General features: G+C 39.6%; 1 protein-coding gene across 1 annotated transcript in view; it reads right to left on the bottom strand.

The window, feature by feature from the left end:
* Positions 1-17,698, bottom strand: part of BBS9 (Bardet-Biedl syndrome 9) — a 448,956-nt gene extending 431,258 nt beyond the window's left edge. Inside the window, exons 1-4 of the mRNA XM_082846142.1 lie at positions 17,241-17,698; positions 12,199-12,321; positions 5,188-5,338; positions 2,202-2,266 (exon numbers count right to left, since the gene is read on the bottom strand). Coding sequence (XP_082702268.1) covers positions 2,202-2,266; positions 5,188-5,338; positions 12,199-12,310 — 328 coding nt within the window. The 5' untranslated portion in view covers positions 12,311-12,321; positions 17,241-17,698. The remainder of the gene's footprint in view (positions 1-2,201; positions 2,267-5,187; positions 5,339-12,198; positions 12,322-17,240) is intronic.
* Between the last annotated feature and the right edge of the window lie 1,316 nt (positions 17,699-19,014).

Genomic DNA, 19,014 nt, shown 5'->3' with positions numbered 1-19,014 from the left:
AACAAAAACATTAACTTCTCTGCTTCTCAATTTAAGCCAAGCCAGGAAAAATATACAAATTGTCAGGCTACGAATATCATAGGAAGCTGAAGAAATGAGAGACAGAGAAGGAAAATGAGGTGGAGTGTAAGGGAATGTAGTTTGGACAACTCCTCATCCCCAGAGAATACAAAGCTTGTAAATGAATAGAAAGAATAAAAGAGCAATAAAATCGCCATTCCTGTGACAAATAACTTTCATTTTCAACACTAAGTTGAAGGACGATACCAATGTCCCATAAACAAGTTGTGACCAAACATGCCAGTTTCTTTCACTAGCCTTTTTTGATAAACACACATTTCATCTCTAGCCTATGCCCTACACCCCAGTGGAACTCTAGAGACTTCTGGCTTTCTGAGCCATCATTCAAACGGGACCAGGGAAGGCCAAGAGTCTAACCTAATTTCTAGATTTTAGGATGTGTCCCTCTCCTGCCCTCTTAGAGCCCCCATGGAGCCTCTAGAAGGGACCAAGTACCCCAAGCAGTATTCAAGAGTTACTGTGGGCAAGTTCTCCTCCTCCATACCTGTTAATAAAATATCACTCGAAGTTAACAGGCTTATGATGGAAAACAGAGGAACAACTAGATGCCTGCAATAAAGTAGCCTATATCATACCTTCTCCATTTACTCTGGAACACTAATATCTGCCCTACCACTAGGAGGAACAACATCTTTTACCATGAAACCAATAAGAGTATTTAGCAATGACAGTAAGAGGTACTTTACCAGGCCTCTGATATAAATAGAATGGAAATGGAAAAGAAAATGATAGTGGTAACAGAGAAGGAAAAGAAGAAAATAACATACAGAGAGTAATAAATAGCCACTACCAATTGCCTCAGTATTACCTAGAAATAAGTTCATTCATTCATTCAACAAGTATGCCTACCACACACCATATATCAAGGCTGCCTTCAAAATCTAATAGATCTTTGCCCCAAAAAGAGATGGCCTAAGAATATCCAGCTCTGGAACTTCCCTGGTGGTGCAGTGGTTGGGAATCCGCCTGCCAATGCCGGGGACACGGGTTCGAGCCCTGGTCGGGGAGGATCCCACATGCTGCAGAGCAACTAAGCTCGTGCGCCACAACTACTGAGCCTGCGCGCTAGAGCCCGCGCGCCACAACTACTGAGCCCACGCACCACAACTACTGAAGCCCCTGCATAGAGCCTGTGCTCCGCAACAAGAGAAGCCACCACAATGGGAATCCACGCACCGCAACAAAGAGCAGACCCCGCTCACCACACTAGAGAAAGCCCACACACAGCAACGAAGACCCAAAGCAGCCAAAAATAAAATAAATAAATTTATTTAAAAAAAAAAATATCCAGCTCAGTGACAGTAAATATGAATCATGACTCAAATTGAAAGCAAAATACAAAGAAAGCCCAAATCAAGAAAATGAGTGTGAGAAATCCAAATCCTAGAAGCTAATATTTACAGCAAATTCCGAGAGTATCTTTTGTATAAGCAATAGGTCCACAGACACTCAGCTTTATTGTATCCGTTAAAAGATTCCCCCATATTGCACGTCATAAAAATAACTGTCAACTTGGACTAAAATTCATCTAATAACTGAAACAAAATTTGTAAGTTACCTTTTCATATTTAATAAGGGCCAAAATGCTGAAACCAAAACGCAATTAACTTTCATACTTGTACCCACAGTACCATGTCAGGGAATGAAACCTAATTAAGTCTCAAATAAATGCCTTAAGGTCTGGTTGAGTAAAGACAGCCAAAAGCCAAGAAATTGGAACTGTAAAGGGAAATACTTGAGGTTCACCAAAGAAAATGTACTTTAAACCACCATGACTCAGCATGTAATGAATTTTGCTGTTGCTGTTGAACATTTCTTAAGACTCAAGTGTCCTAAGTACCCAGAATTGGCCTCTATTAGTCATAGGCAATCCTGCACACAATTCCTCAGAGGAAGGAGATTCCAAGGAACCCTCTACAGTGATAGATATTTAAGTATGCATGGAAATAGCAGACCAAGAAAATGTAATAGCCTTTGTACCTGAAAGAATAAATGAACAATGGGAAAATGCTAACCAAGATAAGAAAACCTTCAACTGAGTCAATATTAACTATTCTTACATAATATTAAGAAGTCCAGATTTTAGTACAAATTCTACATTAGAAAAAAATGTTTCTTACCTGAGACAGAGTAGACACACAGTTTTCTAGAATGCAACACAGCCAAATGAAGCATTTCAGTACCTCTGAAAAACAGGGAAAGTTTTAAAAGTTTAAATACTAGCTTCAGATGTAACCCAAAAAATGACAAAATGATTTTAAAACGAGATTTTAACCATAACCTACCATGAGTGAACTAAATAATTCACTAGATAACATTCAAAGTTAAAAAATAAATTGAACAACAAGCAACCAGTTTGGCAATATCAGAGGCCCAAGGACTCTGCCTCAAGGAGCTGCCTTCACACTGAAGCCAAGGGAGTCTCCCAGCAAAAGTCATATCGGAGGCGTCTTCAGGAGTGCTCCCCCACAATAAGGAGATCCACGTGGGACTTTCCTGGCAGTTCAGTGGTTAAGACTTCGTGTTTCCACTGCAGTGGGTGTGGGTACGATCCCTGGTTAGGGAACTAAGATCCCACAAGCCACAGGGTGTGTGTGAAGGGGGAGACCCACGCTCTGGTCCTGGCTTGAGCAAGTCACTTACACTCTCTAAGCCTGTTTCCCCTTTTGGAAAATAAGAGGTTTAAATTAAATGAAATAAAAATCATGTGAAAGCACCTTGTAGAGTATAAAGCACTACAGAATGGCAAAAGGCATATATCACATGGAGGTCTGAAATTATACTAAAAGTATTGAAAATATTTCAGTTTGGTCTAAATCTCAAATAGAAATAAACAGCCACTGTCATCACTACACTTCCCAGCCCCTATCAAGTGGTTTCCAGAGACAAGGCACAATCTAGAAATCCCAAATTCAAAGTCTTCAAGGGTCAAGTCAGAAGATATAAGTGAATAAAGGGTGTAAATGGCTGTGATCAATTGGAGACTAGGGCCAGACTAAAGGAGGCAACGACTACTCAGCTCTGGGCTTGTGGCCAGATCTCCACATTCTTTTTCAAGAAAAGCCAGAATGCAGGGATTTTATGTGAAAATTTCTCGTTCCTAAATGTTGGCAATTCTTTTAAATTTAAAACTAATCTGAAAGCAGGCCTCAGATGTTCGACCTCTGATGCAGACTCTGTTCTAAACTGAAAGAACTATAATTGAAGTCTGAAGACCTGGATTGGGATCTTGTCTCGGCACTTTGATATTTCTGTGATCATTTAATCTTTCAGAGTGTGAGTTTCTCATTTATAAAACAAGAATTATATTAGATAATACCTGCAAAACATTGTTACAGTGAATATATACTCACCAACTCACTCTACTACCAGAAAATGAAAATATACAACTATCACATAATCAAGACTGCCTTCAAAGATTTTTATATGTACCCTGTAATACTCAAAACAATTTTTCCATCATGCACAGGAAAAGGACATGACGTCATGGAAAGACAGTAAAGAATGGAGTCAGACAGACCTGGGCCTGAATACTGGCTGTGTAACCTAAAGCTCTGAGCTCTAGCCAGTTTCCTTATCTCTAAACGCAGATCACATCTTACAGATAAGATTAATGAGATAGTACTAGTCAATTAATACTAGTACAGTATCATTAATGTTCACCTCCTCCCTTCCAACAAGTGATCGCATAGGTGAAAGCCACACTACTGTGTAGAATGATTGTGACAGCATTCCACTTTTTTAAAAAATGAAAAGGTAAAAATGCGTTTTAGAGGCAAGAATTCTTTTGTCTCCTTACTTTATAAATCCATCATGTTTAATATGTGCTAGGTACACAGTGGGCACCTAATCATCATCAGCTTTTAGATGGAGTAGATATTTACCAGCCATGTCAATCATAAAATCCTGATCCAGCCTGTCACAGGGCATAAAAGTCCCATCTCATGTCCTGGCCTATAGCATCCACGAAGCAGCTTCCCATCAGAATGAATCGTGTTACCAGAAGAGGGTTAATGCTCAGGAGCAGTCTTTCAGGTTTTTCTAGTAGGAGTCAGGGCCCTGAACAAGTGGAACCTGGGGCCAACAAATCACGATGTGCAACTGGAGTGAGCCAAAATCCAGAGCTCAGGGCACTCCCAGACTTAAGACAGCAAAAGGGCACTCAAAAAGAGAAGGTACGGGAAAACAAGGCCACCTCTGTCTACATAACACTTCACAATAGATACTTTTATAAATGATTAAGAAATACAGGCTTAATTTTAAGAAAATTCATGTATGAAAATAAGATAAAATCAGCAATATCATCAGTAAATAAAAAGCAGATGTATTACACAAAATGCAAAATAATAAACGGTGTTCTAAAATAAATAAGGTTTAAAAATAACGTAATTTGAACCAAAGACTTACTTTGTGGGGTGAGCTGTCTTCCTTTAAGAAACTAAGGACCTCTCTACCCCAAATAAGTAATTTGTTTCAAAGCTTCAAAGTTATGCACCAAATCACATAACTGCTATGATGTCTAATTTTTTTAAACAAACAGTTTGTTTAAAACTGGACAATTGGGGGCTTCCCTGGTGGCACAGTGGTTGAGAGTCCGCCTGCCAATGCAGGGGACACGGGTTCGTGCCCCGGTCCGGGAAGATCCCACATGCCGCGGAGAGGCTAGGCCCGTGAGCCATGGCTGCTGAGCCTGTGCATCCAGAGCCTGTGCTCCTCAATGGGAGAGGCCACAACAGTGAGAGGCCCACACACCGCAAAAAAAAAAAAAAAAACTGGACAATTAGTGCTTTAAGTGGTGAATACTTTCTATTTCTTTGTCTGGTTATTTTTCAAAAGCTTATCTCTTTTCCTTTAAGCTTCTGACACATCAGGCATCTTAGGTCTGTTGCTATAAAAAAGTCCTAAATTATTCTATCTTAAATGTACAGGTTTCCAAATTTTAAAATGTTCAGTACATGAGGACCACCTAGGTGACAATATACAGGAAATATATTTAATTCATAGATAGTCTTTTTTTTTTTGAAGCATCCACAGAAGTGACATAGTAAGGGATTGACATACTCCAAGTATTAAGATAAAACACCAGAATTGGTGGGCTATACTTACGAAACAAACTTTCCTACTTCCACTTGCAGTATTGGATCTCGTAGATGCACTTCTAGAAGCAAATCTTCAGCTTGAGCTCCATCTCCTGTTTTTACAGGATGAGGATTAAAGATCCTTAGGTATCCCATAAAGCTACCCACAATTACTTTATCTGTAAAGAGATTTTTTTAAAGATATAGAAAGAAAAAAAAATTAGCAACAAAAATTTTTTAGAAATAAAATTTCCACTGTCTAAAAGAGAAATCTAAAAATTAAAAGAATCCAGTTTTGCTTCATATACAAAAACCAATCTGCCAATAGAATATGTAATTAAAGTGAACTTATCTTAATAACACATAGCTTTTCAAAAATAGCTTTACATCACCAATATTCAAATGTACTAACATATTACATTTTTCTTAAGCCTTGATTTGGGGTCATAGCCATAATTTAACACAGTCAAAGCACGCCCTTTTAACAAAGGACCATTATCAGGTTGTAAGCTGATTTCGCCATAGAGTGTCAACTCTACACCTGGTTTTGGCTGTTGAAAACACCGTATTAACTCAGTGTAAAAACACTGAGGCCTCATTAGACAGAGTGCTCTGATTTACAATTTCTAGCCTTGGGTACAAAAGGAGGAAATGGTAGGATATGTATTATGGGTTGAACTGTGTCCCCCAGAAAGATATATGTTGAAGTCCTAACCCCCAGTACCTGTGACTTTATTTGGAAACAGGGTCTTTGCAGATGTAATCAAGTTACGATGAGGTCACACTCAATTAGGTAAGTGATAGGACTCAATTAGTATCCTTATAAGAAGAGAAAACAGAGACAGGAGTGGGGAGAGGAGAATGCCATGTGAAGACATAGAGACAAGCAAGGAGAAGATGATCATGTGACAACGGAAGCAGAGATTGGAGTGATACATCTACAAGCCAAAGAATGCCTGGCGCTATCAGAAACTGAAAGAGGCCAAAAAGGATCCTAGAGGCTTCAGAGGTAGCATAGTCCTGCCAACACCTTGATTTGGACTTCCAGTCTCCAGAACTGTGACAGAATAAATTTGTTGTTTTATGCCAGCCAATTTGTGGTACTTTGTTATGGCATTCCTAGGAAACTAATACTTTGGGTTGTTTGAAATCCCTGGATTAGTAGAATACATTGACGTCTTTTCTATCAGCTTAAAAGAAGGAGTTCTACACATTTATTGAGAGTTTATTAGGTGCCAGGCAATGGTCTAAGTAGCTTATATATACTAACTCATTAAATCCTCATAATAACCGTATGAGAGAGGTACTATCCTAGGAATTTCAATCCTGAATAGAGACACACATGTCATTAAGAACCTGGTGCTACTATTCAAAATACCCAAGACATGGAAACAACCTAAATGTTCATCAACAGATGAATGGATAAAGAAGATGTGGTACATATATACAATGGACTACTACTTAGCTGTAAAAAAGAATGGATTAATGCCATCTGCAGCAACATGGATGGACCTAGAGATTATCATACTAAGTGAAGACAAATACCATATGATATCACTGATATGTGGAATATAAAATATGACACAAATGAACTTATTTACAAAACAAACAGACTTGTGGTTGCCAAGGGGGAGGAGGAATGGGGGAGGGGTGAATTGGGAGTTTAGGACTAGCAGATGCAAACTATTATATATAGAATGGATAAACAACAAGGTCCTACTCTATAGCACAGGGAACAGTATTCAATACCCTGAGATAAACCATAATGGAAAAGAATATGAAAAAGAATGTATATATATATATATATATATATATACACACACATATACACATATATATACACTCACATATATATATATATATAGCTGAATCACTTTGCTGTACAGCAGAAATTAACACAACATTGTAAATCAACTATACTTCAATTAAAAAAAAGAAATGAATCTGGTGCTAGGTGATCCGATGGCAGCCTCAGAGGTCTACAAGGTCTCTGGAAACATACTGGTTCCTATCTCTGACTAAGGCTTGGCCAAATGAACTCTTCCTGCATTCAGGAGAGCTATGTCACTCTCATTCCAATCTCTCTTTTATTTGCATTTATCATAATTGTTTCCTGTCACTTTGTGGCAAAAAAATAAAATAAGATGTTAATTGATATACAGATTAGCACCAGTGAATAAACTACAGACACCAATTCCTGCAGGGATATTTGGAAATTGGTTGTTGAGCTAAGTTGGGGCACAAAGCATTAAAACTCCTGTTCATATTCTAGGTGGGTTTACGTAGCATTGTACACAGTGACAGAACAGTTAAACAAGTTAACACCTCCAAGCATCTGGAACACTGTGCCCATTGCAGGGGACACTCTAGTGAACTGAAAAGCTGCTGCCAAATGAACAGGAAGGAGGAATGCCAAACCATACACAAGATGGCTTTTTCTAAGGGCACTGGATAATTTAAAGTCAGAGAATGATAGGTTTAAATCTCAAAATTCTCATCTCAGGGTAAAGAATAAAACTCAGGGTCTTTGGGAGCCTGCAGAATTTCTTACCTCTTTTAGCAGGGGGCTTAACCCCTAAGAATCTAGTTCAGGGATTAACTCTATAGGTTTTCAATTGCAGTGACAAATGAGTTCACAGTCTCTCCACGTTTCTTGCATAAAAGTAAAGACATTGATCAGAAAGAATGGGACTCAACTTCAACAAAGCCCTATCCTCAGGGGTAAGAGGAAACCAGGATGGCCAAGTCCACGTGGTGACAATTTAACCCCTAGAATTAAAATGTGTATGTATGATTATTAAAATAGACAGTGGGACTATTATAGTAACCAGATCTCAGGTAACAGTCTAACTATCACAGATTACAAGCTATAATTAATTAATATGGGATCCCCAGGGATGGAACAAACAGGCAACGCATTAAGGCCCTTTATCCCAGTGATTCATTTCTTTTTATTATTGAGTAGTATTTAATTGTAACAATGTACTGTAGTGTGTTTATCAAATTAAGGCCTTTTCTGAAGTCTAAAACCAAAAGTAATCCAGGTCTATGGAAAAGAGGACTAACTCAAGCCACCATATTAGACAGTCACGGCATAGCACTGATCCCCATACTTAAGTCAATTTATAGACTGAGTCACTTGAACAAAGACAAGGTTATGTATAGACTGCTGTAACACCACCCATGCCTAATATGAAGTTTCCTCAGATTCTTCCCTATTGGACCAGTAGTCATTTATCCAAGTGTACTGAGGAAAGGTATATACCCAACCTTTATGAGAACACTTGAATATTGGCTCTAAATTACGGCTAATTCTGGAAGCCCAGGAAGATACTGTTGTTGCCAATTATGGAGACCCCATGATAAATGAACTTCCTAACTTAGTTCACCCAGTGGGAAAGCAAAGCCAACCTATGATTTCTCACCCAGCATCTGAGAGCTTAAAGGAAATGTATTTCCATAGAAAATGGTAGAGTATCCACTTGGTTCTCTAACATGCAGAGTGAGGGATATTATATTGAAAGGACTATATGGAAGCCAATGGAACTCCATCTCTCCAACAGGGAGAAAATCAATATCAATACCACTCCTAAGCCTGATTTGGGGTGGTTTCCAAAATTTAATTCCAAAACACTTAACTTTGTAATATGTGATCATTCCTATCAAAGTCCTGTTTAATAACCAGATTTGCTGATATCAAAGTCTAATTAATGGGTCTTATAGAGTTGATCAGTGTAACTTAAATGGTAACTCTGAATTCTTCTGTTATTCCACAAATTATTTTTTCTTGGAGCCAACTAATACATCCCATCTGCTTGAGTACAGTTCTAAAGCTTAGTAATGCATTTTCTCCTTTCCAATGCACAGAGACCAACAGAAATGATTGGCTTTCACCTGACAGGAGCAGGAGTATACCTTTACATGCACGCCCACAATCCAATCTGCAGGAACCAGGACTACCTCACCACCTCATAAAGGCTGAATGGGGCTGAAAGAAATATGAGTGAAACCCAGGGATCCCCATGGGCCCTTCCTGTACCGTCTGGATCAGTAGTAAATGGAATTACTATAATCCTCTTTAGGCAAGCATCAGTGTTCTAGATCCCCCAGGAATGAAGAGGCCTAGACCACAGCCAGGTGACCAATTGCAAAACAAAAGGATGTAGCTCCCAACATGACTTCTTCAAGTTGCCATACAATTTTTCCTGCTCCTTCATCTTAACTTTTGAGTTTTTCATTCTCTTCTCCTTTTCCTCAACTATTATATATTAGGTTGTGAACACGGATTGTATGTACCAATTATTCTAGAGGAAGCAGAATATTGGAACATGATCATGACCGAATGACAAACGAAAGGTGTAACACCCAGAGATCCTAGATTTGAAGAACCAGAGCTCCCTGAAAGAGCCTCTGAAGCAGCAGGTGCATGCACTTATCTCCTGTGGCAGATGGGTAAGAATATGTGTATGTTCAGTTGTACAAGGGAGAGTTGCCCCATGTAAGGTATACATGCTGAGAAGCTAAAAGATAAATATAAGAACTATTTTTTAGTCTGCCTTATATAATGTGTTTTTAACTCTGATTCTTGTAATAAACACTCCCTCCAGGTTATATGTTAGCATGTAATCTAAGCTGAACCATTCAGATTCTCTCAAGATTAATGAGGAATCCTTCTTCTATGAATCAAGTAAGCTTCACCTAAAGCAATTTCAAGATGCCTAATACTATCCTTTCACTCTCGGATCACTTCAGAGAAAGTAGGGATCAACTGGCATTATTGTCTCAACTTCCCAAACTGACCTGCAAACTTCTCTTCATCTATGTCCATTCTTACCTTCTTACCTTCTATCACAGTGAAAAAAATTCTCAAACCTGTTTAAAGTTAACCCTTCCATCTGCGTACTTGATCCCACCTCCAACTGTCTTCTCTGGATCCCTGCTTTATCAATTATATCCTCTATGCTACACACTGAATTTTTCCCATTTATTTTTACCCTACACTGTCCCCAGTCATCATTCTCCCTTCTTCCCTTCACAGCTCTTCCTTTAAAGGGCCATAAACACTCAGTTTTCCCCACCTCTAACTCCTTCACTCTCTGCAAATCTAGATTTTGTTACCATTGTGTCCATTCATCCACCCTCACCAAGGATACTAACAAACCACTTGCTGCAAAACAATATGGAAATTTAAAAATCAGTCTTCACGTCACTAAATCTTGCCTCCCAGGTATCAGCCCAACTGGTTCTCCTGCCTCTCTGCCTGCTCTTCTCAGAATCTATTACTGACTACCTGTCCCAAAGCTCCTCCCTTAATGCTCATATTCTCCAGGTTATGGTCCTAAGGTTCCTTCCCTCTTGTTCCATCTTCTCTCTCAGTGTATTTGCACCCATTCCCAGGGCTTCAAATACAACCAGCGTACTGCTCACTCCCAAATCTCTACCTCGATTCTGCCTACCAGACACTTCTGTTTCAAACAGAGCATGTCCAAAGCTGCTCTCACTAAACTTGCACTCCATAAGATCAACAGTAATAATTCTTAAACTTTAGTGTGCCACCATTCAACTTTGCAGCCTGTCAAAATGCAGATACCTAAGCCCCCGTCCAATCCATCTACCCCCCAGAGAATATGATGCTAGAAGATCTTGTACATCTGGGATAGAAAATCTTCATATATAATAATCACCCCATGATGTAGGTGGTCTAGGCTTTGAGAAATAATGATCAGTGGTTTTTTTCTATGTGGAACACACACACACAGAGAATGATTTTTGTATAGCATGCTTGGGAAAACAGAGGAAGCTGCTCACAGCTGGATGTAAATAGGGGGGATGAAACATCTCAGCATCTTGGTAACCCACTGGTAGCACCCCAGTGAGGAGCTCTAATAGAAATGATGAGGGAACACTATGTTATTCAGATAATCAGTAAGTATAGTTTCCAACCAAGTTGAGCTTTAAATAGTTTGGGCAGAGGTGGGTTTGAAATTGTTTCTCTCTGGCAGGTATTTTTGTGGTATGACTCTTCTGTGCTACCAAATTATAGGGGAATCATAAATTTTAACAAACAGTTGGGCAGGAGGCAGGGTTGATAATCTTTGAAGAACAGCTCAGGACACCTTATGAATAGAAGACCTTCGCCTCTCCTATCAGTAGGAGGGCAGGGCCCAGATTTTCCTTAGAAACAGTTTAGTAGGTGCTCAGAACAGTTTAGTGCCTCCCACTCTTCTTTGCCAGTATAATTTTCTCCTTTCACTTTATCCCCCAAATTCTACTGTTTTCATTATAGGCAAGATAAATAGAATAAAGAAAAATATAAGGGGACAATGTTTATATACAATGAACAAAAGAAAAATTATTATAATAAGTTTTCTTTTTAAGAGGCCAGTGACTATCTGAATTACAAAAAAAAAGCTCATGACTATAAATCACTCAAACCAAATATAAATTTCAAGTAGCAATAATACAGAACTAAAATGTTTTAAAGACCACTTATATGATGATGCAAAGAGGAGCAAATAATATAAGAATAAAATAGAATATTGTTTCTAGTTTCAAAATATAAAAATGAAAGCAATGATTTAACAATTGTTTTCTACAAACAAATAGAGCTAACATAATTTCTCCATTCTGGTAAATGGCTTTCAGATTCTCTTTTAAAAGAATATAATTTTTCTTGCAGCTTCCACAAAAGAAAAATTTTCAAAATTCAAAATATTTTACCAGCTCTACCCTACGAAACCTGATTTTGCAACAAATAAAAACAAATTAAATGATGCCTTATAATATTTTTCTGAGTTCCAGTAAATAATGACAGAATCAACACAAACCAGAAAAACACAAACAACAAAACATAAGTAATAACTACATTTATCAGCCTGCTAGTTAAATATTACTTAAAAGGAAAACTACCTTAAAAACTAGGGCATAGTCATGACAGTTCACCTAAGTTCTATAAAGTACACATTAAAAAAAAGAAGGCGTTTTTATTCCACCCCTATAAAATGCTTTGCTCCAAGATGCTTGGTCATAAGTTGTTTACCTTGTCCATTTCCAGTATTGTCAACATCAGCCAAACACAAACAGCCTTGATCAAATTCTTCTTTTTCTCCCAGAACAGTAGACCACCAATCACGGGCTTTAAATAAAGACATTTTCGTTCACTCTGAAAAGAAAGCATTTATTTATAATAAAAATCCACTTCACAAAAAAAAATCCACTTCACACCATGATTTATGAATTAATTAACTCTTTTTTGTTGTTGTTGTTCTGAATTAATTAACTCTTAAGGCATACATAGCAAACTAAAGTTAGACAACTTTGAGAAAAAACATTGTATTAAACTCTAATTTTTTGTATTTTGTGGACATATGTGAAACCACAAATCCAAGTGAGTGGAAACATTAATCAGATATTTTGCAATGCCATCAGAAAGTCAAGTTGAGAAATTATACATTTATGTTGGGTCAATTCTCTCTTCTGGGACATTTAGTAGACAACTGTACAAAGTAACAAACATATTCTTTGGAGGATCAAGATTCAAATTCTACCAGAATTAGTTAGCACATAATTCCTAGGCATAACACCTAATTTCCCTTCAGTTTGGTCGTTAAAAAGACTGCAGCAGGGGCTTCCCTGGTGGCGCAGTGGTTGAGAGTCCACCTGCCGATGCAGGGGACACAGGTTCGTGCCCCGGTCCGGGAAGATCCTACATGCCGCGGAGCGGCTGGGCCCGTGAGCCATGGCCGTGGAGCCTGCGCGTCCGGAGCCTGTGCTCCACAACGGAAGAGGCCACAACAGTGAGAGGCCCGTATACAGCAAAAAAAAAAAAAAAAAAAAAAAAAGACAAGTTTAAAGAAACAAACAATGGGGGAAAAAAGAAAGAAAACTCCATCTAAGGCCCTCTCTTTATGCTGAAAAGGAAAGTAGTCAGGTAAAGGCAAGGTGTTGATGAAAGTGAAGGAAAAATACATAGCAGGTAAATGAACTTATCATGAGTTTTAACATGTGGGAGAGTTTCTGAAAAACATCTGCATCAGCTGTTATTAATAATGGTACTATGTAACCATACAAATTGCCAGATGACTAAACTTCCAATCTCACAGCAAGTATTCAAAAATGTAATAAACACTCCTATTATACTTTTATTGGACTTTTTTAATTTGAGAGGGAAGTAACAGTACTTAATAAGTACCATATATTCTCATTATGTACTCGAGATACATTGGAAAATTAAAATACGCCATACCATTGGACTGCCGCAATGAAGATACGTCATTCTCTTGCAGCACAGGGCAGCATACTACCCAAATTCAATACCATTCAATGATTCACTAGGAGGACTCACAGCACTATAGTCATCATCATAGCTATGATTACTCAAAAGGATAAAAAGCATAATCAGGAAAGGGAAAAAGTGCATGTATCTGTAGTTTGAATATAAACACACATGACTGCATCAGATGAAAATAGCTATTATGTGAAAATGGCCTTAAAAACCTTTGTTACTGAACAAATTTTTTCAGCTTGCTAGAATAATGGGGGGAAAAACACTCCAATATGAAAAACTAACTCTGCAACATGGTGTGTAAATGGAACTGTTCTACATCAAGCACTAATTTCTCATGGACTTCTATCATAAAATTTAATACCTATTCCTAGTAACAAAATACCACTGGCAACATTTATTTCCTTCCTGTTTCTCCTGCTCTATCAATTTCTCCTTAGTCACCTACCACTTCATTAGCTTCTGAAAGCACTCCTTTCCTCGATTGTTCAGCTCCTTGCTACCCAAAGTGTAGTACCTGGACCAGCAGGTCAGCATCACCCAAGAGCTTGTGAGAAATGCAGAATCTCAACCCCACCCCAAACAAGATCCCCAAGTGATTCACATGCACCTTAAAATTTGAAAAGCACTAGTTGCACAGATACCTGATAGTCTAAGTGGATGTTTTCTTATAGCAATGCTCTACTTCTCTTCCTTTTTCCTGTGACCTCTGTCACCAGTTAGTTACCTTTCCAAAGTTTGAAAAAAAGACTCACTTTTAAAATCAAGAGCTTCAACAGCTAGAAGGTACCCATCAATCAGCTGGTCTTCTCATTCTGTAGATTATGACTCCCCTAAATCACACAGCTAATGGCAGAAACTTGCTTCTGCATGCCCTGTCCCTACTCTAGACCCTTGTATTATTAGGCTGTCACTGCCTGCAATTTAATATCCAAAACACTGAAAAAGCATGGGTCAGTAGAGGGATTTTTTTTGGTTTCGCTTTGTTTTAATTTTTAAAAGGTTGGGGGAGGGGTTGCTAATTTCAAACCTAGGTCCAACAAATCGCTCTTCCTCACAAGACCACAGCTGCTTCATTTCAGACCAACTTACTTTCATACCCGGGCAAAACATAAGCTAATACATAGCAGAACTGCATAAATTCCATTATGCCAAAATTCTGCATACTGGTTCCCCCATGACCCAGTTGTTAACATTTACCACGGTGGACAATAAATTATTGAATAACGTCTTACATCTTTGAAAAATTAGTGAACAATAGGAAAACCAACAATTTGGGCTGATGGTCAGTAGTATGTTTCCCAGTGCCCCTCTCTCCAATTTCAAAGGCAGAAGCAGAGGAAGGCGCACTGCCCACTCCCAAGAAATTAAAAAACCACAAACCCTCATTTGTGCAATTTGTACATCATTAATTTCCTTTTCTAATAATTGATGTATTTTTAAATGACAGCGTAAGCTACAAGGCAAAAGGTTTCAAAGGGGAGTTCTTTTCCACTTTGGCTTCAAAGATGGATTTGATAGCAAGTCTGAACAATTTAAGGTTGCTGGATATCCCTGTTTATCTGAGAAAAAAAAAAAGCTTAATCCTTTGGCTTGAATAAATAAAACACACCTACAAAAAATTTCTCTTTGCACACAGCAGTTGTGTTCCTAATAAGCTTATATATAATCACTTTTATACTTGCTCTTAAATATAAGTCTTACAGACACTGGAGCACCTTGATATCTAATGGAACTCTGATGAAATCTTTTGATAATATAGATATTTCTCCCATAACCATATGCTAAGCAATTTAAGGTTTCAGAGAATTCCACTTTTCAGCGTGACATGTGAGAAGCTCCACTGGCCCACTTCCCAGTGAAACTGAAAATTATTTTTTAAAACAACCATTTCAAGTCTCCGGAAATTGTCCTAAGAACATACAACAAATAAAGAAACATTAAAAATCTAAAACTCAGTAAGAACAGTAAGAGTCTGTAGTATTTAAACTACAACTCACTCCTCTCCATACTCCTAGCTCAGCAAGATGGAAACTGCACTCCAGAGTAGTACAGCCAAGAACCCTCTCCCCACAGCTCCCAATCAGAGAACCACCTTCCCAGGAAGGGCAGGACATCAGCATTATTTGTCCTGCTCCCAACTATCTGTTGCTGACTACAGAAGAAACTGAAAATCTAAATAAACCTATAACAAGTAAAGAGATTGAATTAGTAATCAAAAAACTATCCACACACACAGAAAAAGACTAGGCTCAAAAAAAAAGAAAAAAAGAAAAGACTAGGCTCAGATGGTAAATTCTACCAAATATTTTTCTTAATTAACATCAATTGTTCACTAACCTCTCCAAAAAATGAAAGAGGAGGGATCACTTCCCAACTCATTCTATGAAGCTAGTATACATTGATACCAAAATTAGACAAATACAAGAAAAGAAAACTACAGACCAATATCTCTTACAAATATGTATGTAAAAATCCTCAACACAACACTAGCAAAGTGAATCAAGCAATATATTAAAGGAATTATACACCATGGCCAAGTGCAATTTACCCCAGGAATACAATGTTAGTTTAACACCCAAAATTAATTAAGGAAATATACCAAAGCAATAAAATAAAAATCAAAAACCACCTAATCATGTCAACAGAGTCAGAAAAAGCATTTGACAAACTCCAAAACTCTTCCATTGTAAATACACTTGATGGAAGAAATGTTCACATATTGAGGTATGGGGAAGTCATTCTGGCTTATATATGATTTAATGTAAACTTTATGCTAACTAGAACAGCCTGTCTCACGGCCTGTCAAACATGCATTGTACATCTGCTCAAACATGCATTGTACACCTGCTTTAACGATGAAAGAAAAGAGTGCATTTAAAAATCAAAATGGAGGGACTTCCCTGGTGGCGCAGTGGTTGAGAATCCACCTGCCAATGCAGAGGACACGGGTTCGATTCCTGGGCCGGGAAGATCCCACATGCCGCGGAACAACTAAGCCCCCGCGCCACAACTACTGAGCCTGCGCTCTAGAGCCCACGTGCCACAACTGCTGAAGCCCGTGTGCCTAGAGCCTGTCCCCCACAACAAGAGAAGCCACCACAATGAGAAACCCGCGCACCGCAACGAAGAGTAGCCCTCACTCACCACAACCTAGAGAAAGCCTGTGTGCAGCAACGAAGACCCAACGCAGCCAAAAATAAATAAATAAATAAATTTATTTTTTTTTATTGGCATGTTTAGTAAAAAAAAAAAAGTGAGATGCCAAAAAAAACAAAACAAAAAACACAAACAAAAAAACTCCAGGAAACTGGAGTCGATTGCAGGAACTGATTGGGAAAGGAAGATGCTAATAATATCACCTCAGCTCATCGAAACTGCTGTGGTCTGCAAGGTAAAGGGAGGAGGATAAGCAATAATCCTATTGCAAGAAGGAATTAGGGGGTATTAGTACATGCATCCTACTTCAGTCATAGGATGGGAACTGCTTTGACCATTTGCTCACAAGACCTGTTGAAGTGTCACAGGAGGAAAATGCTTGTGCACCACGTGACATTCCTGAAAGGAATCTCTAAAAATTCTTATCACCCTTTCTCAAAAATGTTCACAGGATCACACACACACATTGTTCTGGCAGTTTCGTTTTGTTTTGTTTTGAATGCAAGCATCCTTCATAAGAAACCTATCGCCCTATATCCCCCAAATTATATGGCATCAGAGAATCAATCTGACTAAAAAATAAAACACTGAAAGGGCATTCATGCACCCGATGTTTAATTCTAGACATACTTTCTTACCTGATGCCGAGTCAGGTGGGTCCTGCCCCACCTTTCTTCGAACTCTCCTTCCACCGATTTCCCTTTAAGAACGTCTGCCAGGATTCCAGGGCTGGAACGACGAGCAAGAACGGACGGTGCAGGAAAAAGCAACCCTTACTTCTCCCTCTCGTTCTCCTGATCCAACTTGTTTCACGTCCCAGGCAAAGACAGCGCCTCACCACCTGGCACCACCAGCTCCACAGAGCTGGAGCGATCCCACCAAGTAGCTCCCCTGCATCCCCTCTCTGTCACCCTCAGAGACAAGCAGGAAAAACGGCATCAATCCCGTGGCAGATATCAGGCAGGAAAGAACAGCGGTAAGACCTGCTGCTCACAAAGAGGAGGAAATGATGAAGGAGGCAGTGAGTGGGATGTAGCAGAAAAAGGACAGCAGCGGCGGAAGGGACACCTACCCACTCAAGCCTAACTCCAAGCCATCTCCGCCCTGTTGTCATAGCACTTTACAACGAACGCTACTGCGCAACTCAGCTGAGCCCCGATGCCTTCTGGGGGTTGTAGTCCTGGGTGTCAGGAGAGAGGAAGGCGGAGGATTTTTTTCTGAGTGATGTTTGGAATCAGATTTCTACTAGGCGGAGCTAGAATGAACTACTGCCCGGTCTTCATTAGCAGAGAGAGAGAGAGAATTAATTCGACTCCCCTTTTCTGTTCTTGTACAGTTCCTTGGACGCGGGTTCTGAGGAAGACCCACCTCCCGCCCCCCGGCGGGGACGCAAGCCACGCCCCTCCCGCTCCTTTCTCCGTTCCCGCCGCTCGTGGGTGGGGCTTTCCTAGGAGGCGGGGCTAGGGCGGCGCGGGGCGGGGCGTCTGGGTTGGTCTCTGGGGCGGAGCATCCGAGGCCCGAGCCACCCAGCGACCTCTTCTCTTGACCCGGAGGCGCAGGAGGCCCCGTCCATGGACCAAGCGGCCATGGCGAGGGTGAGCGCGGTAGCAAGCGCCAGCGTGTGCGCCCTGGTGGCTGGGGTGCTGCTGATCCAGTACATTGTTACCTTGAAGAGGAAGGAATATGAACTGTGCGTGGGACACCCGGAACGTGCTGTTCTATAACAACAGCGCTGGAAAAACACTGATTGCTTTCCCTTGGTTTTCTTCTTGATTTTGTAGACCAACTTCTTTCTGCAACACAATTACATTTTCTTTGTTTGTAAATCACAGCTTCCAAAGACTATATTCTCCTTCTTGACTGGATTTGGATGTCTTATAAGATATCATACAGGTCATTTATTGGCCCAGGTAACTTCCATCGTTATCGAGCGCAAGTTTGTGTGCCCGACACACAGTGAGGCCAAACAAACGCAAATGTTGGAGCTTGGAGCAGAGAAAGATTTATCGCAGGGCCATGCCAGGAGAACTGTTTGCTCATGCTCAAAAAAAAAAACAAAAAACCCTGAACTCTCTGAAGGGTTTCACCAAAGCATTTTTAAAGGCAAGGTGAGGGAGGGGCGTCCCAGGGTATGTGATCAGCTACTGCACAACTCTCTGATTGGTTGATGTTGAGGTAACTGGGTGGTTAATTTAACATTATCAATCCTTAGGTGCCAGAAGGTCTGGGGGCTGGGGCTCATGATCATCAAGTAGTTAATTTCTTCCACTTGTGGTTTTTACCAAATGACAAACTCAGGAAATATGCATGAGATACTATTATCTGGGTACTTCCAACAGGAGCTATAGCAGAGTATATGGGGGAGGGGTCTATCCTGGAAGGCCCCCACAGGGTCCTGATCTGTTACACATG

The sequence above is a fragment of the Leucopleurus acutus genome (assembly GCF_964270905.1).
Source record: "Leucopleurus acutus genome assembly, chromosome: 9".
Taxonomy (NCBI): Eukaryota; Metazoa; Chordata; class Mammalia; order Artiodactyla; family Delphinidae; genus Leucopleurus; species Leucopleurus acutus.
Note: the sequence above shows the minus strand (reverse complement) of the source record. Positions and strands in the feature narration are given on the sequence as shown.